This window comes from Sphaeramia orbicularis, chromosome 5 (genome assembly GCF_902148855.1).
Source record: "Sphaeramia orbicularis chromosome 5, fSphaOr1.1, whole genome shotgun sequence".
Classification (NCBI taxonomy): Eukaryota; Metazoa; Chordata; class Actinopteri; order Kurtiformes; family Apogonidae; genus Sphaeramia; species Sphaeramia orbicularis.
In genome coordinates, this window is record NC_043961.1 from 52233227 (window position 1) to 52257883 (window position 24657).

At 38.9% G+C, this 24657-nt stretch overlaps 1 protein-coding gene across 4 annotated transcripts in view; it reads left to right on the top strand.

The window, feature by feature from the left end:
* The window catches only part of nav1b (neuron navigator 1b), a 103214-nt gene that overhangs the window by 13862 nt on the left and 64695 nt on the right, over positions 1-24657 (top strand). For 3 of the 4 annotated variants that reach the window (XM_030134081.1, XM_030134082.1, XM_030134083.1), the window contains exons 2-4: positions 9659-10470; positions 11195-11283; positions 21289-22026. In XM_030134081.1, the coding sequence (XP_029989941.1) occupies positions 9686-10470; positions 11195-11283; positions 21289-22026 (1612 nt within the window). In that variant the 5' untranslated portion in view covers positions 9659-9685. Of the gene's footprint in view, positions 1-9658; positions 10471-11194; positions 11284-21288; positions 22027-24657 lie in introns of those variants that run through there. The other variant, XM_030134084.1, reaches the window with a different exon arrangement.

A 24657-nucleotide genomic window follows, 5' to 3' on the forward strand; every position in this document is an offset into this window, starting at 1 on the left:
TAGAAGGTGAACAGAGAGCAGTAGTCGGTAGTATGACATAGAAGCTGGTACAATCTGTAGTATTGCACACATGCTGCTAGAGGTGACATGTACCAAGGTGACGGATCCCCAACTGGTAATTATGCTCTAAGGACGCCACACCATGAGCAGCACGCCTGGAAAGATGCATTCAACTATTTACTCATAAGTACATGAGAACATTAGTAGGTTTTGTATAATATGTAGTAGGGGTGTAACGGTGCACTCTTTTGTACTGAACCGTTTCAGTTCAGGGCCTTCAATACAATACAGAGGTGTACCGAATTAATACATGTTGCCTATGTGAAGAACGCAAACTCTCGCCTTTGGTTTCTACATGATCTTTGAAGCTGAACGCACACAGTATGAGCAGCGTGAGGCGGAAATCATGCGCAATATTTGATATCCTAGACAGACATCTAAGTGGTCCATGCACCATCCACATGAAGGTGAACCAGCATGGCAGCTCAGAGCAGCATCACAGGTACAAAGACAGAGTTGGAAGACCCTCCGTCTGCTCTAAGGTCTCTAATTTGGGAGCATTTTGGATTCCCTGTCAGTTATGTCAGTGGAGAGAGACAAGTCGACGAAACAAGACTGGTGTGCCGGCATTGTTTCGTGAAGATCGGTTATATTTAAAGTTTTTTTTTGAAATGGGTCTCCTTCACTTTACTGAAAACATATAAAAAATGTATCGAACCGATGACCCCTCGACCAAAAACGTACCGAACCGAAATTTTTCTGTACCGTTACACCCCCAGTATGTAGTATGTATTATGGAATTTTGAATGGACAGACAATGATTAAAGGCCATGATGGAACATATATAATCTGCATATAATGTAATCAAGGAGGAAGCATTTACTAAATGACATTAAATAATTGCTTTGTCAAAAATCTGGATTCTCTAACTTCATATTCATTTGCTTTGTGAGGCTGTCAGACTGTGTTCCCTATTGAAATGAATGTAATTTAATTCAACTGATTCATATAGCTGAAGTCTCAGTCTACAACATACGTTTACTCTAATTTTCAATGTGTTTGGCAATGTTAAAAGTCAATTATGTGACTTTTCTATATTGTACTGAAGTAACAAATATTTAGACTAATGTATTTAACCTGATTTATGGTTTTGCAGAATAATCCTCAAAGGTTGGATCCAGTAAAAATATAAAATTTAATACATTTTATCAAAACAGTACATAAGTAAACAATAACCTGTCTTGATATACTAAACTATCTTTGAGTCTAAAACTAAGCATATCAAATAACTGGAAAATAAAGCTGCTGGAGGAGAACCAAAACACAAAATACAGCTTTTAGTTGTCACAAACAATAGCAACACAGTCTGTACTGGTGTCACCTAACAGCACGCCTTCAGCCAAATGAAAGAGGAACCACACTTCAGTTGTGTCTACTTTTATACCCATCACATCAATGCGTCTTCAGTGTGTATATTTGATCACGTGATTTGCGTTTGCTCTGGAAGAATCCCATTCTAACAAAGATACAAAGACAAGCAGTGAAAATCAGGAATCTGGGGCTTGGCGCTATATATAAAAATTAGATCAGGCCTCTTGTAAAACTAGATAGTACAACAGTCTCCAGAAGATTGAATTATGTAGATAATGATGCACTCGTTCAACTCCATTATCTATTAGCTCTCAGCCCGAAACTGGAGCACAGATGCTGAAAATTTCTGTCTGTGCCACAGCAATTTAAAGACTCATTAAACATGTGTAAGTCTAAGGAAACATTCATCATCTCATAAGGTGAGACTGTTGGGAAGAAGATGCATTTGGCAGGAAACTAATGGTAATTACAGCAGGCTTCAGGATGACAGAATGATGATTTCCAGATTTGGTCATCTATGTTTTGGACAGTCAGGGCTATAATTTATACATTTCTTTGGATCCAGAATGGATTTGTAACATTTCAGAGATGTACTGACGGCTTATAAATGTATTATCAAACCCGATGGCGGCGTGCAGAGTAAAGTGATCCTGTGCTGACATGTTGCTGGTTTGTACATGTATCTTTAGTCTGGGCCTCAGGCTGATTATAGGTTCTCCAGGACTTACATAGGCGGCTTGAGATCCATGCACCACTGTCTGGATGCTTTGATGATGGCGTGTTAAAAAGGAGACTGAAGTCACATTCGTACTGTCAGTGTGACTTTTAAGAAGCATGAGCCCCCAGGGGGGAAACAAACCTTGATGTCACCAGACAAACACGGAAATATGAGTCACTAATAATTAGTCTATAGGTGTCGTGCGTGACACCAACCTCAGGCAAAAGACTGAAGCCGTGGAGTTTTTCTCCAGGTTTCCTCCATGGCTTGTTATTGTCCTGCATCGATTTGGCCCAGCTCACTTTAAAGCAGCACGTGGGTCTAAAATGTATTACTGTAATATGCATCATACTGTTAAGTGTAGCTCATCTCTGTTGAGAGCAGGTTAGTCTGGACCACACCACATTGTTGTCTCCACACTGTCTCCGCTGAAGACTGACTAATGTCGGGCATTTGTTCATGGAGGTAAGACCAACCAAACAGCCTTATCCAGTCCTGTCATTTAGATGCAGAGACATCAGTGTGTGAGTTTGTTTTAGTTTCTGTAAAAAAAAAAAAAAAAAAAAAAAGAAGTTCATTAGAAGATGAGCATCAGTTTATGTTTGCATATGTCTATATTTGTTAAATTAGGACTGTGTTTATACTGACATTTTAAAACTGATTTTTTTTAATATACTTTATTTTTATTTGTTTTATCAACAGACAATACAACACAGGGGTCACTGGTTGAACACAAAATATTTAAATGATAGACAGTAGTAATTATGCATTGTTTTGTTTATAGTCCAGTCATTTTCTCCAGCACTTTATTAAGATATGTTCACTGAGGAGTAGGTAATAAGTCAATCTTTCCATAAAGTTGATTTCCTCCATAAAACTGATTTTACATTTACATTTATGCGTTTGGCAGACACTTTTTTCCAAAGCAACTTCCAGGGGAAAACCAATCAAATCACTCAATTAATCAAATTTTATTTATATAGTGCCAGATCACAACAAAAAGTTATCTCATGACACTTTATATATAGAGTTGGTCAAAACCAGACTCTAAGTCAATTTACAGAAACCCAACAGAATCCTCCATTTTAATCACAATATGTTCAGCTGAATATATATTTCTCAATTTTAATGTCTGTATGTTACATGGACATGTGCAGCTGAGTGTTTTCTTTCTTGGTTTGATAAAGTTTTTAGGGTATTGTCATTAGTTGGTCCTCCACCTGTCTGTCCATAAGACTTTGCCATGCAGTGATAAGTCCGGCCACTAGGGGCAGACCACCAAAGAGTTGGCCGGAGTTTCCGTATCTACTGTTGATATCTGCATGTACTAGTGTACTGGGACTGCAGTCAATGCGGACACAAATCGGATGTGACAGTTCACAGCATGATTAAGAAAAAAAGAGGGATGAATGAAAAAGCCTCTGTGAACCGTCATTTTGCATCATTTGGAAAAACCAACACTGGAGTCTCCACTTCCGGTTCAGCTTCACTGCGGTTTGACAGTGGAGACGATAGAGCGGAGGAATGGGTGAGAGAAATGGAACTAAACAACATTAACTGTCACCAATATTTAGCTCAAGCCTGTGAAAATGACCCTAATGTTAACGCAAATGTTAATTATGCAATGTTAGAGTCCGGACCGGCTCTGGGTATAAGCGACACAAGAGACTGAGTAGAGCACCATCTGCTGGAGGGGGCGCCATTTTACAGACAAAAAAAACCAACAACTATACTGTAGAGCAGGGGTGTCAAACTCAGATCCTCTAGGGCCAGTATCCTGCATGTTTTAGATATTTCCCTCTTCCCGCACACCTTACAGTCGTTATCAGGCTTCTGCAGAGCTTGATGATAGGCTTACCATTTGAATCAGGTGTGTTGGAAGAGGGAAACATCGAAAACATGTTAGATACTGACCCTCGAGGATCTGAGTTTGACACCCCTGCTATAGAGGGTATGCACGTGACGTCATCGCTAGCGGAAGTCACCGCGGTTCCGCCCACTGAGTGGCAGAAAGAGGGAGATGAGTGACAGCGTTAGCTTCATTACCATCTAAACTTAAGAAGAATATTCAATAAAAAATGAGGAAGAGCTGTTGTGCAGTTGATTGTATGAACAGTGTTGGGTTCTGCAAAAGTTATTCCGCATGTTGTCTCTCCCTAGTGGTGAGGATGTCTTTATTACGTTAATTGAAGAGGACGTAATGTGCAGCGGTTTCATGAATTTCTCTGCTTCTGTTCTTGATTCCGTTCCGTGTGCAGCATCTTCGGTATGTTTCTTATGATTACAAGTTTGATAAGACATTGAGTGATGTGCATTTTTGTTTTTATACAGAGGAGTGTGTACGGTTAAATGGTTTTTGGTCTGCTAGTGTTAGCTGCATTGAATTGTAGCTTTTGTTTAGCCATTAGCTATTTAGAATGAGTTGTAAACTTACATGACACTGATGTAAGATGTATTTCTCCTTTTTTAGTTTTACCCCTTCTGAGAATAAAACAACAGTCCGAACCTCTGAACCTACGTCTTGTTGATTGGGAAAGAGTTTAGCTGCCTGTCAAATCACACTCTGTGTGACAGAGGACAGAACAAACAGGTTGGAAAAGCAGTCAGAGCTATCGTTTTACAGGCACTGAAAGCCAAAGAGAAGAGAAGTAGATGGATCCACAAATCCAGGAAACCAAACCTAGGTGTCAGGTAACATAAATTTATGCGGTATTTTTGGGTAAAATCATACCTTAACTGACGTTTTGGCTAACGTTACTTCTTGGTAAAGCTCTTGGTTTCATGATTAGATCTTTCATGGTTTTTGTCTTTATTTTGTGATTATGAACTTTGTGCTCCTACATGATTAGTAAACTAACTTAAACTGAGGCTAACCTAGTTAGCTTACCGGCCGACAGGCCATAAGCTGTTGTTGTCATGTGGCGGCGTCTGTCGTCTGTTACAAAAATTTCAATTGTCTTCTTCTCTGAAACTACAATTCCGATTGACTTCAAACTTGGTATACAGCTTCTTTATGATAATGTCAACAAAAGTTGGTGAAATTATTTGGATCCGGATCTGATTCTGGATTTGGTGCAACTTTGAATAATTTCCCCATTATAACAGAAAGGAAGTGGATCGATGCAATAACTCAGTAAATATAAATGATATCCAGTGTAAATTTCTACAGTCCAGCCCTGATGGGGAGATGACCAAAACATAATGGCCACATGCTGATCAGGATCTTCTTCTGGATCCAGGAACTTACGCAAAATTTAACATGGGCTCTTATGGGGAAAAAATTTCAATTGTCTTTTTCTCCCAAACTCCAGTTCTGATTGACTTCAAACTTGGTATACAGGTTCTTTATGATGATGTCAACACAAGGTATTGACATTATTTCGATCCGGATCTGATTCTGGATTTGGTGCGACTTTGAAAAATTTTCCCATTATAAGAGATAGGAAAGGGATTGATACAATAAATCAGTAGGTATCAATGATATCAAGTTGGAATTTGAATTTTTTACAGATCTGATTGGAATATGACCAAAACATGGGCTATTTCTGTAATATAATAAATACACATAACTGGGTGATAATAAATGGCATCTGGATACATTTCCCAACGCTTTTAATTTGGACGGTAGGCTACAGGGCCATTGGTCCTATTTTTCAAATACGGGGGTACTCCAGCATAAAGGTACAATGGAGTATTAGGGCCACTAAAGAAAATAAAAACACTTGTCACTACGAGTATAAAGTCATAAAATATCAATATAAAACCCATAATTTTATGATAATAAAGTCGAATACAAAAAGAATCACAATGTCATGAGAATAAAATCGTAGTTATAAAAAACATCATAATTTAACAAAAATGTCATTCGTTTGTGAGATTAAAGTCGTCAGATTCCGACAGTAAAGCTATAATATTACAAGAATAATCTCGTAATTTAAAAACTGGTGGGAAAAATATCATAATTTACAAGAATAAAGTCATACCCTGCTGGTCCACAGCAGTAGTATCTGTGTTGTATAAAGTGCTTGATATGAACTAGACTCAGTAAATCTCCTCAGTACCAGTAGATCATGCATATATTCACTGGGGTCAGTACACGGTCTACTGTAAATGCACTTTGGATCAGCTGGTTCTCTGCCCTAGTTTTGGACCCTGGTTGTCAGTAATGATGAAACCATGTATATTTGTTTCAGGTAAAAATAGCACTGATCCCCTACACCCTGGATGTCTGGATACACAATTTCTGTCCACATGTCAATGTTCATGAACCATTTGTTCTTTGGTAGCTCATACAGATCCATGTCGAGTCGAATTGTCCTTTATTTAATTTTGTATTTCACATTTTCCCAGTCTCGCTGTGTTTACTGCTATACTCCGTCATGTTGAGCAGGTTGGTTTTTGCCACTCAGTCTGATTTAGAGGGGCGTGGCCAGGGGGGGAAGTGACACATATTCCTTTATGCATCTGTTGCACAAACCAATTCCAGTATTAACTCACAGTCGCAAACATTTTACATATTGCAAATCGACATATCAGTGACAGTCAATATTTTGAACATAATTGTTCCATATTTTGTATTCTGCTTGTATTTTGCCTGCTTGTATTAAAATGTTATTCAAAATGTTGGAGCTTGACCAACATGCATTTCTAACAGCCTACAGTCGACTTAACACATTGGACATAAAGTTAAGTGGAAAATCTCAAGTTTTTTTTTTTTTGGGGACATTTTGAAGTCTAAGAGTAAATGTAGTGTTTATCATGTTGGTGCTGGGATTGTTGACGCCTCCATAACCATATATGTGAAGGAGGGGTTGCATCTGAGTGCTGGGTGGTGGTGGTAGTGGTGGGGGTGGGTGGAGGGGTACAGCCGGTGTTGGCATGGCCTGAAAGGAGCCACTCTCCTGCTGCATGTGCCAAGTGGTGTCAGTCTGTCTCTGGCTTTCACAGCACGCCTCACACTGGAGGTTGTGGCTAAAGGACCAGGAATAAATTAGGCAAATCTGTTGAAACATATGGCGTCTTTTAAAGATATAGCCCAGACTTTGATCAGTTTTGCGTCACATTATTGATTATTTAATCTTATTTGAGGATTTCAGTCAAAACTGTTTCGCCTTCTGGTCACTTTCTTCGTCTGAGCTGTTGGAACTGGTGACTAATCCGGTTCTCCGACTGTTCATCTACTTTGATGTTGTAATTGATACGTAATGGTATAATAGTCGTTCCCCTAAAACCATCTTCTCCTTTTTCCCGCTTACATATGTTCAATCAGGTCGTCTGTGGTTACAAAGTTTTCTCTGTGAGACAGACACCCAGGAATGCACAGCTGTTTCCAAGTAGTTTGTCTGCTTTCTACCTAGAGCCAGCTCCTATATGAACCAACATGTACCCTAAACCAGTGATTCCCAGCCTTTTTTGGTTCGTGACCCCATTTTAACATCATAAATTTCTGGCGGCCTCAGACATTCAAAACAGACATTTTTTTTATGGTAAAATTAATTTGTTTTTGATATTTGCCATACTGTGTTGCAAATAAATGTCAATTTTAGACAACATTTATGCTATATTATGTATATTATTATGGACGGAGGCAGAAAAGCCAGGCGTAGATTACTGCACAAAGTGAGAATTTTATTTTCTTTGGTCAGGATATGTACAGTCAGTCCAGCTTGTATTTACAAGGCTGACAATTAATACTGAACAAACAATAACTCAAACTATGAATTATGACAGCTACAGCATCTTAAAACGACCACAGTGAACATTTGAAAGACAAGCAGTACAACAGTGCTTCAGTTTCAGCTTCAGAGTTTGTCATGTCTTTTATGTATTGGGATTGTCTCTCTCAACTCACCATACGTTTTTGTTAGTAAAATTTTTTCTATTTTTATCAATTGCTAGAAATTTCAGGCGACCCCATTTGAATTCCAGGTGACCCCACATGGGGTTCCGACCCCAAGGTTGAAAAACACTGCCCTAAACTGACATTTCTGCATCTGTCATATATACATTTTCACATACCAGGTTTGTTTCTTCTTTTCTAATATTTGCATTCCATACTTAAATGCCAGTACTACCTGTTAGATGTGATTTCACAGACTCTGCAAACACTACAGAAGCCAATGATATGTGAAAACAGTTGAATAAAGTCCAGATTATCTTCATGACAATTACAGACATCGACTAAATAGATGTGCATTCTTTTGTGTGATCAAGAATTTGCCATTGGGAGACATATTTGTGAATGAATGTAATGGCGTTAAACTGGAACAAATCCTTTTATGCAACAATGCCTCGGGTCTGGTGCACTTTCAGCCCAATATCAGCTGATGTACTGTCATCACTGACATTTTCTGACATTTTCAACTCAGTGTAATTTTTTTTCATTTCATCTTTTCATCATGCAGTGTGCTATTTGTTTGCCTCCACATGAAAATCTGTGGAAGGAGATACCTTGTTCACTCATGCTGTGTCAAGCCAACATCAGTGTTTGCTTATTTATTTAAATAAATATAATAGATAGTTAAATGAAATAGTTCAGCTAAAGCCACTACGTCTGATAGTTTGTCACAAAATTCTCATTCACTGACATTACAGCTGCAGGTTAGAGTTTTCTTTACGAATATATTTACATGGATTGACACTAGGACTGAAAAAAAAAATCATATCAGAATTATTTTGACACAGTGAAATGGCGTTATGAATCACTTTTACAGGAAATAGTAATTTTATTGTCCCCCCCCCCCCCCAAATATAAATGAATTAGGCTAATACAATTTTCACTGTTGTTTGTACCAAACAAGTATGTTCCCTCATATCTGAGCAACCTAATTTATAGGCCACAGTGTCTCTGTTGCACCACAATTTATTCATTTAACCCATAAAGACCCAGTGCAACTTTTGTGGCAGTTCCCAAGTGATTTTTTTCTCTATATCTACAATTTTTTAAGTGATTGATCACCATTTATTGTAATATTATTCTCTTTATTTTGTGTTTTTTCAATGAAAATCATGTATTTTCCTATTTTTAATTTCCTGATCATGTAGATGTTCCAAAAAAGCTCAGAGTAAATTCAAAGGTTATTATATGAGAAACAGAGAAAACTGAAGAAAAACAGACTTTTTCAGCAAAATATACCATTAACTTAACATAAAACAAGTGTCTCCATCTACTGTCATTTATCAGACTCCATGAGTTTTACTGGTGAATCAATGTTGGAAAAGATGACGGTGTTATGGAGTCTCTAAATGTCCAAATGGGTCATACCTGATGAGCATGAAAAGATGACAAACTGCATTTTACACCAACTGTTTACATTTATTATTAAGATTAGTAGATTAACAGGTATTAAACATTTGAGATCAGTAGATGGTTTTGGTAGATGGTGGATGTTTGGGTCTTTATGGGTTAAAATAATATGTTGAGACATAGTGGAAGTGTGTCACAATATAAAATCATTTGTGATTTCAATAATTTTCACTGAGTCTGGCTCTAATCTGAATTATATACTAGCACAACAGTGTTATTTCTCTATGGCATTATTGTTGCATGGTCTCTGCTTTTCTTTTCAGATCTGACTTGAGTGACCCTGACCAGCCATGAGTGGTGGAGTGAATATCAAAGTCATATCTCAGAGTCAGAGTGACGCAACTGTCAGCTCAACTCTGCCTTTGCCCCGCAGCATGGTGCCCCTCGCCAAGATGGATCCCAGACAACAGTACAGCAGCCTCCCCAATCCCACAGTGCAGTATCAGCAAGCAGCCAAACGCCGGCCCTCCTACTCCTCGTTGTCCACGTCCTCAGGTTCTACGGAGCTGCTCAGAGGCACCGCCCTGAAGAACCACCTGCTGCAGCAAAAGGCCGGCATGTATTCCCATCGAAGCCCAGCAGCTACGGAGCGAACCGATGGGACGTGCTCGGCGTACAGCAGTCCTCAGGTACCGAAGAGAGAGGTCCCAAGATCAAAGGACACCCTGGACATCCGTGCCAGTGCTCTGACCCAGAAAGCTTTGCGAGACCTCCAGCTGAGACGAAACACGAACAAGAACTGGACCTTTGGTAAATATCGTCTGAGGATGGTGGACAATACAGAGGAGAACAACACCTTGCGCCAGTTCTCAAGTAACGTGCAATCAGGCCAAGGAGGAGCACGTCTGCTTTATTCTAAAGGTTCGAATGGGAATGAAATATCTGGGATGTCTCTGGCTGTGATGGGGAACGTCCACAAAGACATGAGAAATACCTCTAACCAGGACCTGAGGGCTTCTGAAGGAGGGGTGTCCAGTGACAAATCCAGGTCTTCCTATCAAACATTCAACATGCCACACAGAGCTAGTGAGCCAGGGAAGGTGAACATGGCTGCTGTTGCTCCCTTCAGGTTCAGGTGAGGGCAGTGTTTCATGTTTTCAGATGAGAAGATAAGCTCTGCTGCAGTTTGTCACTTTTAGGACACTACAGATGTAACCCATAAAGACCTAATGCTACTTTTGTGGCAGTTTCCAAATGATTTTCTCTCTACATTTAACCTTTCTTAAGTGATTTATCACCATTTATTATAATATTATCCTCCATTTTTTTTAGTGAAAACTTGGTATTTTCCCATATTGAATTTACTGATCATGGAGATTTTCATATAAAACTCAGCTGAAAGTTGAGGGTTATTATATCAGAAACAGAAAAGTGAAGAAAATGTGACTTTTTCAGGAAAATATATCATTAACTGAAGAATAACTCAGTGTGTCCATCTACTGTCATTTATCAAACTGTATTGGTTTTTCTGGTGAATCAATGTAGTAGAAGATGACGGTGTTTCCACATTCTCTATGGAGCCTCTGAACGTCCAAATGGATCATATCTGATGACCATGAAAAGATGACAAACTGTATTTTACACCAATTATTCTCATGTATTGATAGGATTTGTGGATCAACAGTTATTGAACATTTTACATCAGTAGACGCTTTTGGTCACCAGTGGATTTTTGGGTCTTTATGGGTTGATGTGGTCATTGGATATACCTCTTGACAATTACTCCGTTTCTTTGTCTTAGTTGTATGTTGATACTATTTTGTCTCTATGTTTGTCCTTTTTTTGGTCTTTTCCTGTAGGTTTCAGGTCCAGGAGGAGATGGATGCCACACTGGATGATTTGAGTGACTGCTCCTCTGACTCCATGGAGGTCTGCTGTGATGAGCCCGGTAAGTATTCAGGAAACCTCTTTTCATTATGAAAACACATGATCCTTCAAACCAGTGGTCCATAACACACTTAATCAGAGGGTCACAAGATGATTGGATAATGGAGAGAAAAAAGCATGTTTCTTCACTGTCACACTTTAAATTGTACCTATGAAATTCAAGCTATTCTTGTACTATTTAATTAGTCTTTATTGAGTTAAAGAAAGAATTCAAAGATTGTGCACGGAGGCGTTAATCTTTATCTACAATAATCTAGGGTGGTCTGGTCACAAGGGGACACTCTCATCTGATTATTTAGGTTGTATTTGAAGGTTTTATATGGCCGTTTGAGGGATCATGTCCAGCCAACAAGTCATGCAGAGCATGAATGAACCCAAAGGGCTTTATTTTTGCAATAATAGCAATAACGGCTCTCTTTACATATCCTGCTTATTACACAGAATCTTTCCAAAAAAATCAATTACTTGACATAAAATATTGATTTATGTCACAGTCTGTGATTCATAGCAGTGGGCTACTATACAGAAATAATGTAATGTAGAATGTTATCATTAGCCAATTTACTGTGAATATTTAATAAAGTTGTGTAATACATTCTTTTAGTGTAGGGTGTATGTACAAAAATATGTTTTGGACAGGGCGCTAGGACCCCAACTTCATACCACTCAAAGATACTCCCAGAGCCCTTGCCCTTATAAACTTACACTGAACCTCTCTATAAAAATACTAAGCCAATATTTATATCGGCCTCATCTGTTTATTTGAAACGTCTAATAAGTGATCTGGTCCATTATTAACTTTTTCTTCTGTTAATTAGATCTCAGGTGTATGGAAGAAGATTAGGGCCACTGGAAAAAAAAATTAAATAAAATTAAGGTCCACTATATATATTTTTATTATTATTATGAGAAAAAAGTCAGAATTCTGAGATTAAAGTCAGAATTCTGACTTTTTTCTTCTGAAATCAGTTTTTTTTTTTTTTTTCTGACTTTCAGGGAGAGTGTCATTTACGCCTTACGGCATACAGGAGGAGTACAGCAGATTTTTGTGTGTATTCATTTTCTTTACTCAGTAGTATGCCTACTAATGCTTAATACAGTTAGCTTAAGCACAGCTCTGTATGATCATTATCATTAGCTATCTGAGGTAGGTTCATCAATTCTGAAATATTTCTGAGGGCATTTGATACAGTCAAATAAATTTGATAGCCCACATTTTACCCACAGAATCACTACATTTCTGTCTCTTTGTTTAATGTAATTGTAGTAGTAGTACATATAGTAGCCTTTTCAGAAAAAAAAGTACAGCAGGCTGACATAATGACAGATTTAGGTGAGTTTTTACGCATCCTAGGGATTCTGGAGGAAGCCATTTTATTATTAAATTAGCAAAAAGTGAGTGAATGTTATCTTTTGAAACTTGTGTACGGAAATTTGCAGCGCATCTGTGGAGCAGTCCAACCACATTAGCTAAAGAGCATACCATGTACAAAAAGGAAACGATGTCAGTGGGTTTTTCTTCAAATTTACATACAAAAGTTTCAAAACAACATTCATTCATCTTCTGCTCATCGAATAGTGAAATGGCTTCCTCTGGAACCCCTCAGATGCACAAAAAGTCACCTAAATCTGAGGGATTTATGTCAGCCTGCTGTACTCCTGCATGTCATAAAGCGAAAGTGACACTCTCTTTGAATGTCAGGAAAAAAAAAAACAGAATTCTGAGAAAAAAGTCAGAATTCTGACTTTAATCTCAGAATTCTGACTTTTTTCTCATATATATATATATATATATATATATATATATATATATATATATATATATATATATATATATATATATATATATATATATATATATTTTGGACCTTAATTTTTTTCCTTTTTCCAGTGGCCCTAATCCTCTTCCGTACAGGTCAGCTACAAGCTTTGATGTCACCAAAGTTTTAGCCTATTTAATAAAACACCGTTTTTCCAGATGGCTCCACTGCAGATGTAATTATTAATAGATTCCACTGACTTTGTGATACAAGGCCTGTTTACTATCCACAGGTAAACTAGCACAGAGGTTCACCAGTAAGGCTGTGTTCACACTGCAGGCAAAAGTGACCCAAATCTGACTTTTTTGCTCATGTGACTCATATCTGATTTTTGTGACAGTCTGAGCGGCACAAATCTTATTTTTTCAAACCAGACTGAAGCCACTTTCATATCTGGTCCTAAATGGGATACATATCTGATGTTTTGCAATGCGACTTCAGTCTGAACGGTCATGTCGCAGTTCATCTGACTTTACGTCAGTGAAATGACAGACATCGAGGTGGGACAAGATCTGTAAACAGTGTTCTGCATGTGCCGCCACATCTTCTTCTGTGCACATCCTTCAGGGCTGTAGACTGTTCACACATGAGTCTGATGGCAGTCGCAATTCAGTTGTAATGTGGACAACCACAAGCAGAAATATAAATTAAACATTGACCTGCAAGACCTGCAGTTTGAACATAGCGCCGACCCCTCATGCACCCAGAGCTCAGCCCCTTCTGTGCAAATTACCTGTGGCTCATTAATTCCAACATGGTGATGACTAAATTACCAATGACTGGCTTTAAAATGGCAGCTCAGAAAGGAATGACTGATGTCCTTGTTCCTCCATCCAATAATTATAGGCAGTCTATGGTTTTGAGCCACATTGAAAGACCCCCTGCTCAGCTATTAAAGCTGTTAGAGGGAAAGTGCATATTCTGTCCAACATCACGAACAAATCAGTACAGTTATATCACAGATCTTTTTCAGTTTAGTTTGTTTGGATCACACCGAGGACTAGATCCATGTTCTTCCTTATTTGTATATGAAGTTTGGAAATATAAATATTCTAAACCAAACAGACAGACAGCACTGAGATCTGTCACCAAAGATCTATGTTAATACCAGGTAGGAACACAGCCAATAAAGTCCATCCCAGTAGAGCTCACAGATTAAGACACCCTGGTTACTGAACAGATTAAATCCTTGGTACCTTGATTGTGGTCCTGGGTCATTTCAAGTACTTTGACCTTTGCTGCCTGTTAATCCACATCTATAGCTATCGAATGTTAGCTATCAAATACAGATCTAAAAAATGCAGAAAAAGAATTGCTCACATACACTGCAAAAATCATAATGTTATCAAGTGTGTTTTTCTCATTTCTTGTCAAAATATCTCATCACACTTAAAATAAGACATAATCACCTAAAGATTAGCTTGTAAGTGAGATATAAGCACTTATTTTTAGACAATAGATCTTGAAAATCTTATTTCAAGAAATCTTATCAAGATAATTTTCACTTGTTCCATTAGCAGATTTTTTTGCTTGAATTAAGCAAAAAAAAAAAAAAAATTGTGAATTAAGCAAAAAAGTCTGCCAATGGGACAAGAGAAAATTATCTTGGTAAGATTTCTTGAAATAAGATTTTCATGATCTATTGTCAAAAAATAAGTTCTTATATGTCGCTTACAAGTAACTCTTTGGGTGATGAGATATTTTGACTAGAAATGAGAAAAATACACTTGGTAAGATTTAGATTTTTGCAGTGTATCAGACACATGTAACGCATAATGAAGGCCTTCACATGCACGTGGGTTTTCTTCAGTGGTGAAATACGAAGTCTGTCATCTGAGATCCTGAAGTGAGGCAGTGAGGAGTCATGAAGTCTGATAACCTCCAACTGAATTTACCCATTGCCCTTTAAAAATATTGCTCCACTCTTTAGTAATACTAAACCAGAGTGGGGGATTAAATGAAGGGTAACTATTGTCAAGTCTACCTGAATATAATATGAACTGGATGAACTTTGGATCATTCCTGTGTCTGTACTGGTGTTTAAGACATCTGCTCTTAAATGTGTTTTCACTGAGGTGGAGAACAAACTCCAAAGATCTGATTTAATGCAAGTAAATGCCCTCCAAGCTCACAATGTTTAAGGAAAAGTTGAAAAATTGAGCATATCCTTTAAATTCCCCAAGTACAACAGTGTTCCAGTTGTATTATATTGCATCCTGTAACACCCAAACTTTTATAAGACTCAATGTTGACTCTGGACTCAGTTCATCATGACAGTTGTTCTCACCAAATCTCGTGCCAACTCCCAACGAAAACTGTTTGTAGCACCTGTTATGTGCATCAGGAAGTACTTCACTTCTGTCTTTATGCACATGTGGGAAAACAAGGATTCTTGGCAAAGGGCGCTTCCCTCACAACACACAGTGCAGTGAATCCAGAGCTGTTTTCTTGAATGTTTCTCAGGCTTTGCTTTCATGGTTTAATTTCTGTCATAAATGTTGGTGCTGTTTTGTTGTTTTTTTTTTATGCCTGCGGCGGCTTTTTACGATTTCTTTCTCGGAGACTGGCATTCAGACATTACTTGTGTACACAGACGCACACCATGTTTGCTTGGTCAGCTTAGCAAAGTCATTTAACTGTTAGCAAATACTGTCCGATACGGTTTGTCAATTCATTAGTCCCAATTAAAACATTGAAAGTAAAGAACTGCATAATTAAAGATAGGAGATATTGATTTAACTGAGGAAGTAGACACTCATGTACTGACTCAGAAATGAAGGCGCTGACCACAAAACATAACTATAAGTGCATTCACAGAGCACGGATGAAGACCAAGGGAACAACACATCACATTTCTTCATGTACCACCAATATGATTAAACCACAAAATCTGATCTATGTTTTCTTTCCTTGAATTATGAGAACCTTAGTAAAGACTTGTTTCTTGAGTGTTTTTATTCCTCCTTATACATAAAAAAACCCCAATGCAATCAATTTTTTTTTCATGGAGTTACAAAAATGTCCATGCATTTAATTTTTGAAGTAAAGAAATGTGTGTTTAAAACCCAATATCAGAAAGTACAGAAGAGGATTAGGGCCACTGGAAAAAAAATACAGTAAAATTAAATTAAGGTCCAACATATGTATATTTTTTATTATTATTATTATGAAAAAAAAGTCAGAATTCTGAGATTAAAGTCAGAATTCTGAGAAAAAAGTCAGAATTCTGAGGAAAAAAAGTCAGAATTCTGAGGGGAAAAAGTCAGAATTCTGAGTTCAAAGTCAGAATTCTGAGATTGAAGTCCAGTGGCCCTAATCCTGTTCCGTAAGAAAGTAATATGAAAACAATGAAATAAAAACATTTTTAATGCTGCAAATCTGATGTTTTCTCCCATTTTAACATATTCTAATGCTAGTTACTACTGACTTCATGGAGATAACATACAAAAAAACCTTTGTGTCTAACAAATAAGTGATTAACACTCAAACATGTCGGTGCAGCTCAGTTTTCTCAAGAACAGCAAAGGTACAGTAATGGTCTTAATGTCAGTGTATGGGATGGTGCATGAGTGGCCACTGTGTTGGCTGATATGGAACTAAAACAACAAAACCAATGAATATATAAGAGAACAGCTGTAGAATAACTGTCCACTGTAGTGACCACTATCCATGAAAGGGTTAAATTGTTTTCATCATTAACTAAACTTGACCAAATAAAGGTGTAAAACAGTCACTGCTGGTTTTAATGAAAACCTCAAGACAGTAAATTAGTCTCTTAAATTTATTTGTTTATTAGTTTCTGATGGTCCTTGGCTCGTTCCAGTCTGTGCAAAAGTGTTTTAACTCGCTGACCTCCATTAACTGACATTCTTCAAGTGAATGCAGCAGCTTAAGACGTCACTCCCTTTGCCTTATTTGAAGATTAAGTGTCTATAGAAACAGTCAGGAAACACTGAAATCAAATACATGAAAAAGTCTGTCGAGTGATGTCTTTTTAACCTGTTGCAGTGCTGCCTTCACTTACCAAATGCTCATGTCTTTAACCCTTTACTGGGCAAGTGACTATTTTTGGTAATTTCCACAAACATTAAATATGCAACCAATCCCATGCCTCAGTAAGGTCAAGAAGCATGTTGGTTTTTATAACACTATACAGTGGTTGCTTTTCCATTGGACATCTCCAAAAAACTTTACCGATATTTACTAAATGTCGAAAAAACAGAAGTGCGTAATGTCAGTTTTTCTATGAAATCACAAATGCAATGATTTGTTTATTTATTATTGTGAGATGACACGAGAAGTCATTCCATAAACATGGCGATGAATGTAAATATGATGTTGATTTACAGATATATTCATTATTATTCTATATTACCCCTCTATCTCATAATAAATTAAAAAATGATTGGGTTTCCTGGTGTGTCCACACATACCGCGACATATTTCTTCTTCTTTGCTTGTTGTAACATCTGTCAGCATCTGTTTTTTTAATTCACCTGACTCTAGTGGTGAAAAAGGTCTTTCCATTGCAGTTTTGCATGATATACCATTTGCGCTACGCCCGAAAAACCACCTCTTGCCAGCGCAAAAACTTTTAATCAAAAATGAGACTTTTGGCGAAATTGTCATTTTTACGTTAGGTAAATTTTTATGCGCAAGTTATTGTGCAATTTGAGGGTTAATGGAAAAGCGACTAGTGATTCAGAGAGATTTTATAGAAATTTTTTATCTGTAAATAGTGAATAGGAGTGTGTTTTGCCGGTTTATTACCTTAAAACAGTTCTTTTACTGCATGTGTTTAGTTTTTAGCAAGTGGTGCTTGGATGTTTTATGGCAAAAGGAGTTAGATGACAATGTCCAATAACACACTAAGGTTGAAATTTTTAATTTCAGAATATTTCAATGAGTGCCCTATAAAGGGTTAAGAAGGTCACTGACTGAAGGCAAACAAAAGCATTTTTGCACAGAAATGATTGTCTGGGAACTTGTCTTCATGTTTTATTCAGTTTGGTTTTTCGCAACATCCCATCGCAGCTGTACTCAGTTAAAGAACATTACTGTGCAACTTCCAATAAGTTATTTTGACTGAGACATGGGATGTATTTGTTAATACAAATCATTAAAGGTGTAGATTTTAAAATGACCTAATATAATTGCATTGTGCTGTGATAAAACCCTCTAAGTGGCTTCTTAATTATCATAATGACTTGGAGGAGAAAAACCCTCCAGTGTGCCTCCTCAGGGAGAGTCCAGACCAGAGACTGAGACTGAGTGCTCGTCAGCTGATGGTGGACAGATGCTGGGCTGAGAGACTGAGTGGTTTGATGGGAGGATCGCCTTTCACCTCCTGTCTGGGAGTTCCCATCGTCCCCACTCGACAGACCAAAGGGATGCTTAAATTCTGTTTTTGAGTATGGAGCAGAGAAATAGGTCTTTGTAAGCTGTCATCTGGCTCTAAATACAAGTTAGCTGGAAGATGAAATGTAGGATTTTTTTAACAGTGGTTTTATTCAGTGGAAACATCTGCAGAAACAAAAGTTTGGTTAGAAACTTTAGTCAGAAGACTTGCTTAAAAATAGGGAGTACTGTCAGCTCCAGGATTAAACCAGTAAATTAATCACTCTAGGAAATTTATAAACAAAAGGATAATGGATTTACCTTCACATTGTTTCCAGCAGCTTGAGTTTGTCATGAACACACTGTTTCTTAGATTTTGGTGGGAAAAAAAGCCCCCACGTCTGTGCCGTCAGTGAATCATTTCATTATATATATTTACATTACATTTTATTATACATTATATACATTATATTATATATTTATAAAGGGTTTTGTATATTTTCAATTACAACATGACTTCACTTTTTATACGCTGGCTTTGCACGTGTCTTTTTAAACCACATTTCTGTCGACCTGTGACTAAATACCCGTGGTTATTTTCTGCTGTTTACCTCTTCGCATACATCTGGAGGACTCTGCTACATTGCGTCATCGTTACAGCTGAGCAGCCCAAAACTGATTACACGTGCTGTCCAGGGAAATGTATAACAGACATCCATGTAGTTTTTATGCCATACACACACATGCATGCATATATACTTACTCAGATGGACAGTCAGCATGTGAGAATCAGGCCCAGATGTGTAGGAAACCAAATGAAAGATGTACTGCAACCCCACCCTGCTCTCTCTTGAGAACTGGTGGCAATTGAAGGTTTTTAACTTCATGGACATTTTTGTGTTTAGAGTAATAGATCTTGGCCCTGGTTATGGAACTGTGACAAAAACAAGACTTCAGATATGAACTTTCTGAAAGGAAGTGTTTGTGAAATACATCATGCAATCCCAATATTTGTTATTCCTCCTAGCATAAGTAGGCACAAGTAGGCTATTCACAGTGTCAAAAACAGTGATTTAGAGTCAGCAGGGGAGCTTTGAAACCCGTGATGTGAAGGAACAAGACATGACATTGTTTTCCAGAAACTAATTGCCACATCAAACAGACTCACCAGTTCATGGGCGGCCCCAGGTGCCCCGAGCCCATATTTTTTAAAAGCAGCGGAGTGTGATGCAAACCCACAGTGAGAGTCAGAGCCTGTAGTCTCCAGGCATTGTAACTAGCAGGTCAGACGTATCCAAAGGGTACTGTTCTCTGTATGAAAAAAGAGAAAAGTCCAGTCATTATCCTTTTAAGAATGAAGGGGGAATTTATGTACAAGCATAGTTTTCAGTATATTAAACAATTGGAGTGCATGATAACATATGGGTTACATCCCAGTAATTTATGGAAAAAGTAAACGTTTCTTTGGCAGCTGTGTTTGTACAGAGCAGTGAGGTCTGGTGCAGATGACATGCAGGCGATGAGAGAGGGTGGTTTCCATGGAGCAGCGCTGCATGCGAGTGCTGCAGAGCCTCCTCAATCCTCCTGAGAGACAGCTGCGTGGAATATCTTAAAAAGATGATTACACTCATATGTCAGCAAGAAATGAAGAAACACCATGGCTGGATTTTACATTTAAACGTGTGTTTCCATGTATGTGTGTGTACATGTGTCTTATACTGACGTGAAGATATTTCCAAAGTGTGGTTTTGGGTGTGTTACTTGCTTACACTGGCACATCTTGTCGTTTGCTCATTCGACTGAAGTGAAGTCACCCATTTGGCCGATACATTTTCAGGTTTTTAGCCAAGTTTTTTCATTGTTACAAAAACAAACTAGCCACTTTTAAAGTCCCTTTCCTCAACATCTTCTCATTATGCACATAAACATTTTGGTTTTCTAATTGTTCATATATTACAACAGGAATGCGTTTGGCCGTTTATGTCAGGACATCACACTGCTAGTTTTTAGCATATGCTTCATCCATCCACTAATCTGGTATTGATATTGTAAAGCAGCTCAGACAGGATGAAATGATAATCTGGATCCTCCAGTTGCTGCATTGTGCGGGATTTTGACAGCGATCGTAATGCAACAACTGATTCATGCTATGGTGTGTAATTACATACCTAAATGTGTGGCCATTCACACATTAATATCAATACCACTACCATCACAAACCATGCATCATGTTGAGCGTATTGCACAGGGAGCAGTAGAGGTGAGGGAGGGGGAGGGGAGAACAAAGGAGTCAGATGAGATGGTGGGAAAACGCGGTCTGTGGAAGGAGAATGGTGTCTGGGTTTAAGAGCCACTGATGATGATTTCTCATCGCTCTCCTGCATTTCACATACTCTGCTGAGACACAGCAAAGCATCTTAAAATGCAGAGGAAAAATGAGGGGAGGAGGAGGAGGAAGAAGGAGGGAGGATGGGAGGGAAGACGGAGGCGAGGGAGAGGCAGCAGAAAGCAGGGGGAGGAGGGAGTGTTGCGTCTGCCGCCGCTGTCATTCTGCTGCTGCGCGGTTCAGCGGCAGGAGGGAGCGCTGAAGGGAGAGGTGTGGAAAAAACGGAGGAAAGGAGGACGGGAGGAAAGGAGAGAAAGGGAGCGCCTGGGCAGCACTGCAACAGCTGCAGCTGCAGCAGCCTGTCAGGAGGAGAGAGGGAGAGAAGGAGACAGAAGGAAGAAAGAACACTGCAGGATTGCCTTAAAGGAAACATTTTTATATCTTTTTATTTGCACAAGGAAAATAGTTTGAGCAGGGAAGCTGTTTCCTCCCTGCTGATGCTTTTCTATATGGTCTCATGCAGGAGGCATGCTTGGAAATAGTGTCAAAGGCAGAGAAGGAGATTTGAAGATGGAAAGAACGGACAGCACAAAGGCATATGGCCAAGCAGAAGGCAAAGGAGTTGGTATGGCAGCTAAGAGGGCCAAGTCTGGAGTGCCCCAGAGCACACAGCGGGGTGAACTAAAGGTTTACAGGGCAGGTAGTTCTGAGGGCAGACTACCAGTGTCCTCCAGTCTCCGCAAGCAGAGGTCCATGACAAACTTGGCCGTACTCACTGATGCCGAGAAAAAGTTGCACCTTTATGAGCCCAAGTGGTGTGATGACATGGCCAAGCCTGGGGCAGGGCAAAACAAGACGGGCAAGCCAAAGACAGCAGGGGGGGGCAGCACTGCCGGAGGGGGTGCCCCTCTTTCTCGAAACCTTTCCAAATCAGAGCATTCACTGTTCCAGGGCAAACCCAAGCCCTTCAGCCCGTTGGCTGCTCCTACTGCCCTGAGCAAGCAGAGCCGAATACCTCGTGGTCCTTACGCTGAGGTGAAGCCTCTTAGCAAAGCACCTGAAGATGGGAAGTCCGATGATGAGATCTTGTCCAGCAAGGCCAAGGCCGGTGCAAAGAAACAGGGAGCTGGGGCCGGGGGTGTGTCTGGATCCAAAGGCCAGGGGGATGAAGGGGACGACAAAGCTTTCCTGAAGGTGGACCCAGAGCTGGTGGTGACAGTGCTGGGTGACCTGGAGCAGCTGCTTTTCAGTCAGATGTTAGGTAAGTACAGCAAAGGAGTGTTGATAGCTCTACTACCAGTACGGGTGGCTGTCATGTGCTACTAACGCCCTGCTCGCTTCTCAAAGTCGGCAGCACGCCCCCTTTGATACAGCCACCGCACGGCACCTGCTCGCCACTGCAGCCCCTCTGCATCTTACAGACTGAGGGGAAACTACAAGACATCCTCTTTGTGCTTGCAAAGCATGCCCTCCAACCCTTTTCTGTTCATTTGCTGAATGCTTAACCCAGCCTGCTATTGTCATATGAAAGTGAACGCTTACTAAATACCAAAGCTACATGGATGAGAATATTGAGCTCCATTGTTCCCAGTTCATTAGCATGTCACTCAGGTGTTTGAGGCTTGGTCTCAATGATTATGTGAAATATGCCGGGTGAATTCATGAAAAAAGCCTCAGGGGTTAGAGATTATTAGCGGCAGACTGATATCCTTTCTAAACCCCTCGTTTGCTGCAACATGTGCCGATGCACTCGAGGTTCCAGCCGCCGCTCCATGTATGCTTCCAAAAAATAGAGATGGGAAAGAAGCCATGCCATATTGAATTCATTTTAGGCACACGGGCACATATTTAGCCTCCTCCTAGCTTCATTCATCTGTAGAGTACTGACAGATGGTTTACACCCTGTGTACAGCGACGTTGCAAATGGCAGAGAAGTGGCTTTTTCTCAGGAGCTTTAGGTCAGGTTTATCAATGAAAAGGGCTTCATGAATAATTGAAGTATTGATTGTATGTTGATGAATGTAATTTTGATGATTTGATCATATTTGTCTTTCCTGTTATTATTTCTGAGTATATCCAAAAACCATTTATGTTTAATATTATATGTGTGAATGAGCTCACAGTTAGCCTCAAAGCAGAAAAAGCTAGCACTAATTTCACCCAAAACCAATTAACAGTATTTTTAAAACTCTGTTTTCTTATTTTGTCATTTTGCATCTTACACTATTATTTTTTGTCACCCACAGTGTTAGCAACTGGGTAGCCAAATTCCTTCTTATGTATTCAATTCTGAACATGTTCCTGATTTCTGATGTGCACCCTTGTCATTTCTTTATCCCTTTGACTTTAGTCATTGATAAATATGCAAATCTTCCATATACCAACACGTATTTCTTATATCGGACATGTACATAAATAATTAGTTTTCCCACAGCTTCAGTTTTCTCTGGAGTGCATTTTTCATGTTGCATCTTAATGAACACATGTGTGATGATTTAATCTGTTATCCATGCCTCATTAGGCTGTATGGAACTCTATCTCTCATATCAGTCACACAGAGCAGCAGTAGATGATGTAAGAACAGTAAATGCAGGATAACGGGGCAGTGTGTCAGATATGTATAAATATATATATCTGATATATATGGATAACAGCATGCACATGGGCATCATTAGTGTTTTTGTGCGTTTGCAGAATTTAGCACCACACCCATGTCTGCTTTGTTAACCTACTCATATTAAATCTGCAACAGTTTTATAAAATGCCTCTGGCTGTCTTCTTAATATGGACCTCTTTATTGTGACCGAATCAATTAAAGGTCACTCTTTCTCACAAATCATCTTAATGAATTATTTATTATTTTTCCTGCTTTAAGATGGTAATCCCATGCAGGCCGTTTTACAAGAGTCAAGTGCTTTATTCCAGTGAAAAACCAGGGCGATGCAGTGTGAAAGCTCTTTTTGACTTGCACTGATTAGTAATAGATGGATGGAAGTATGTTTATTTACAGTTGTATAGTTCTATGTATTCGTCGCTGCATCCTTTCACGCTCATGTCTGTATGTTCGGAACTTATTTGTCCCATGCTCTGTCCTGTTCATGCACAGAGAACTTGCTTGTCACTTTAAATAGATCTTCTTATTCATAGTACGCAGAGCTTTCAATATCTGCTTAATGCTTAATGCAGTCTCTGTTTCTGCAGGATATCCCATTATGAGCCTGCTGAAAGGATGCTTTTGTTTTTTAACACAAAAAGGCTCTTTGTTTACCAATATGACATATAATGGCAAACTAAAAGCTAACTTATTAAACTTGTCATTTAAATATGTTTGTCATGGCGGTCGTACAAAACCGAAAAGTTACATACCACGGCCTCATCACAAGACAAGGCTTCCAGTGACCGACAAAACAGGAAAATCGTCATAAATATGAGATCATTTGAGTTTATGTCAAGATCAATTCTTCTGATAACATTAAATAAATTCCATATTGTTATGAATTACAGATTTCCATGGGAGATTAGAGGAGTACCGGCAGTGGTACTCTGGGAAAAAATACTCTGTTCAGGACAACAAAGGGATAAACAAACCTCATTTCATACTAATTATATGTGATCGGTCATGCAAAATGTCCACAAATGTGGTCAAATTACCTGAAGGAACATAGTCATGATGAAATACAGTGGATGCAACAAGCTCGGTTTGGCATTATGTAAAGCAAGGCAATCACGCAAGGGTCACAAATGTTGACCCTGTGACATTTTTATACAACAGGACGTGCTTGTTAAGGACACATTTATCCTCTGCCTCATGCAGTTTTGCTATATGTCAAAAATTGGCAGGAATGTTTCAGTGTAGTGTTACTTGTTGACAAGCCACTCATCTTTTTTTTGA